General features: G+C 49.6%; 1 protein-coding gene across 1 annotated transcript in view; it reads right to left on the bottom strand.

The window, feature by feature from the left end:
* Positions 1-2850, bottom strand: part of LOC311229389 (fibroleukin-like) — a gene marked incomplete at its 5' end in the record, with an annotated part of 19362 nt that extends 16512 nt beyond the window's left edge. Inside the window, one exon of the mRNA XM_084315477.1 lies at positions 2805-2850. Within this exon, the coding sequence (XP_084171603.1) occupies positions 2805-2850 (46 nt within the window). The remainder of the gene's footprint in view (positions 1-2804) is intronic.
* Between the last annotated feature and the right edge of the window lie 952 nt (positions 2851-3802).

Here is a 3802-nt window from a genome sequence, read left to right as displayed (position 1 = left end):
GCGTGCCGCTCGGCCATCAGTCTCCATCCGCGCAGGAAGTCCAGCAGACCCACTCAGCAGGGACTAATGGAGGCGCATCACTCTCTGCTCTCCTCCTCAAACTGCCTCAAATCACTCAGTGTGATCATTAAAGACCTGCACACGGCTGCTTAACCCTCTCACTGCCACACGGTTAACCCTTTCAGATTCAGATTCAGAGTCAGAGTTTTATTTGCCACATTGAAGCAATACAATCATACAGTTTTCATTAAAATCATGAATAACGTTCTACCGGGGGCAAAAGGAGCAGGAAGAAGAACAATTCTTATCTTATCACTGCGACAATACATAATGTTAACCCTTTCACTACCCCACTACATAGTGTGGTAGTAAAAGGGTTAAAACAAGTGAAGTTTGGACTTCAAGTGTTTCACTTAACGATGTGAAGGTCCCTTCAGCAGAGAGACAGCATGTCAGAAAATGTGTTTTCTTGAGCGGCTGGGTGGCACAGCGGACATTGCGCTCGTCACCAACGCAAGAGACACCGGGTTCGACTCCGGCTGTCGGCGTTGACTCCGGCTTGGGCCGGCCGTCATACTGACTCATTGGCAGAGCCAGCGGGTGGAAGTAGATGGGTGGTTGTCTGGTCGTTGTGGACAGCGACTCCTACAGGTCGGTCAGGGCGCCTGCACAGCAGAGACAGGAAGTATCGGGGGCAGTGTGAGCCTCCCACGCGTTACTCCTCGCCAATGAGAGTCCGTGCTGGCAGGTGAAAAGATGTGACAGGCTGCCTCCTCGTGTACCGGAGGGGACACGTGATACAAGGCTTCTATCCTCCCTACGACCGACCTGTGGGGGGCATATGCGAGCAACGTTCAAGACAGGGGAGGGGAGAATTGAAAACAGCGAAATTGGGATGGGAGAAAAATTGAAAATAAGGATAAAAAGTGGATAAAAAATTTAAGAAATGTGTTTTCTTTTTGACTCACATTTACATTTAGTCATTTTAGCTGAAGTTCTGTGGGCAGGAAGGGTGCCACTCCTTCAGCCGAGTAACAATGTTCATCCAACAGTGTTGAGACCTGGGTGCTGTGGTGTTGAGTGGATAGCAGTAAAGACATAGTATAGTCGGTAGTATAGTGTAGACAAGGAGGATTATTTAGTGGAAGAGTGCATGATAGTAGAAGACAGTAAGATAGGTTAGTATTTTTTTATTCTCTCTTTCATTACAGATATTGATTGAAGAAGTGTCTTTCTAGTCGGTGGTGTTTGGGCCGCTGTCCTGACCGTGGTGGGGAAGTCCGTTCCACCGTGTGGTGGAGCGAGGACCGAGACTGGGTCGGCTTCTCTTTGATGACTTTGATACTTTTAACCCTTTCACTGCCACACGACAGAAGGTTAGCCCTTTAGAGTGTTATGAGAGGGCAACAGCACCTCTCTCTACGTGTTCCTCTACAGGAAGCAGCAGAGTTCTCTTCTCCTTTATCCTCCCCCTCTTTCCCCTTGACTGATATATGGGGGAGAGGAAAGCTCTCTCTCTCTTTCTGTCTGTCTGTCAGCCCCCGCAGCGTAGATAAACAATGCGAGTGACAGTCTCTCATCACTCAGGAGGCAGGGTCTCGGGCCCTGAGACCTGATAACATCCAGTGTGCGTGTCACCTGCCAAGTGGCTTCTTCTGTCACACTTCAATGGGAACTCAACAACAGCGACACTATGTTTGTGCGTGTGTTTGTGTGTGTGTGTGTGTGGAGGCGGTTGTCGGGGGATGGTGGTGGTGGGGGTTTGAGTTGGCATGCGAACAGGCCTCTCTAGGCTTGAGTAGGGTTGAGAGTGGTGGCGGGGGGGGGGGGGGTTAGTGGTGCTCGTGGAGGGATGCCAGGAAACCGAGAGAGGGGGGACAGGGGGGGGGGGGGGACGACCCAAATGAGAAGGACTTGTGCAGGCAGTGTGAAACTATCTCATTGTGTCAGCTCCGCTGGTCTCGTTCTCTCGTGCTCAGAACGGGCACGGTGATCCGGGGGAATGCAATTATTTTCACCTATAAAAGGCAACATATGCCGAGATCATAAAAGGTTCTTATTGGACAGTAATTTATTAAAGCAAGTCGTAGAACTGGAGAGAGGTCGGGCACGCGGCTTTAATACGAAGGCGCCACTCTGCTTCTCATTAAGGCCCCGCGCCGCGCGGCCCGGAGGTGAGGGATGGTGACGAGCCAAACGGGAGACGTCGTACCACCTTTACGGCATCACTGCCGCGGGAACGAGGGGACATTTACTGTGGTCACACAGAGCCAGAGAGTAGATCCCATGTTGGAGCGCTCGCTGATTTATTAACAAGCGCGTCGTTATGCTGGGAAATAAAGGCGTCGTGCGGCCATCACACATCATCCCGGGTCTGGAACACGAGGCGACCTTCGACTCAGCGTCCCACTGCGCTCTCTGCGCCGTTCATTTTGACAGGAACAGCGGGACACACAACTTTTGGCTTAAATCTCCGACGATGGTCTCGCACCCTCCCCCCCTGCGGCGTGCCAGACACAACGCGCTGCATTCTGGCGTCCTCCGAAAAGGAACAGGTGATCTGAGGCCGTGTGTTGGCTCCCATTGTAAGTGTTTAAGTCATTGTAGAGCTCTGAATGAGCAGTAATACACCGGCATTGTGATCCAGACAATACTGAATGATGTGGATTAGCCAATCGGGAGCCGAGTGTATTGAGGGGCTTATCGACATCGTCTCATTATCTAATACAGGAAGTGGAGGGGGAGGGGGGCGGGTTTATTATGTCTGTGGCGCGTTTTACACGGAACAATGGGAGCGTGTGTACCTCTGTTCATCTGCTGTGGACAAACAGCTGCGCGGATACGCGCCATTGTCTGAGGTTATTGTAAATGGTAAAATACAGTTTTTTGATCATGTAAATCATTGCAAATGATTCATTCAGACGAGAAGAGTGAGGTTTTGCATTCCTTTAGCGAGATAAATACCGTCACGAATGAGGATGGACCCGAAACAAAAGCCGGAAAAACTGAAGAATGGGGCGATGGCGATACGGGGAAGGTTGACTGTGTCACGTCTGGAGCAGCGCTGGCGTCTCTGTTGTTGCTTCTCCTGCCAACGGCCGCGTGGCACAACAGGGAACGTGTGGACGGAACACAAACACCTCTTTATTTATTATTTCATTGCCGTTTTCTTGTGATTTTTTTTTTGTTATCTCGATATAACAGATAATGATCCAGAACTAGGGATGTCCGATATTATCGGCCGACCGATATTATCGGCCGATATCGGCAGTAAAATGTGATATCGGAAAATATCGGTATCGGTTTAAAAACAAACAAAAAACAATAACAATATTTGTTATATATATCCAGTGAAATGATTAGTTACCTGAAATTATTTAGTTTTTTGGACGGGGAAACCCTGCATATATCGGTATCTGTTGATATCGGTTGATATCGGTATCGGAAATTAAGAGTTGGACAATATCGGAATATCGGTATCGGTAAAAAAGCCAATATCGAGCATCCCTATCCAGAACCATGAGCAGAACTCAGAGATGGTTGCGAGCTGGGTCATGTGATCACACCGTGCTGAGTTCAGCCTTCAAGAGCTGGGTCATGTGATCACACCGTGCTGAGTTCAGCCTTCAAGAGCTGGGTCATGTGATCACACCGTGCTGATGTCAGCCTTCAAGAGCTGGGTCATGTGATCACACCGTGCTGAGTTCAGCCTTCAAGAGCTGGGTCATGTGATCACACCGTGCTGAGTTCAGCCTTCAAGAGCTGGGTCATGTGATCATCACACCGTGCTGATGTCAGCCTT

This window comes from Notolepis coatsorum (genome assembly GCF_963971535.1).
Source record: "Notolepis coatsorum genome assembly, chromosome: 6".
Taxonomy (NCBI): Eukaryota; Metazoa; Chordata; class Actinopteri; order Aulopiformes; family Paralepididae; genus Notolepis; species Notolepis coatsorum.
The sequence above is the reverse complement of the archived record's forward strand: the minus strand, read 5'-3'. Positions and strand labels throughout refer to the sequence as shown.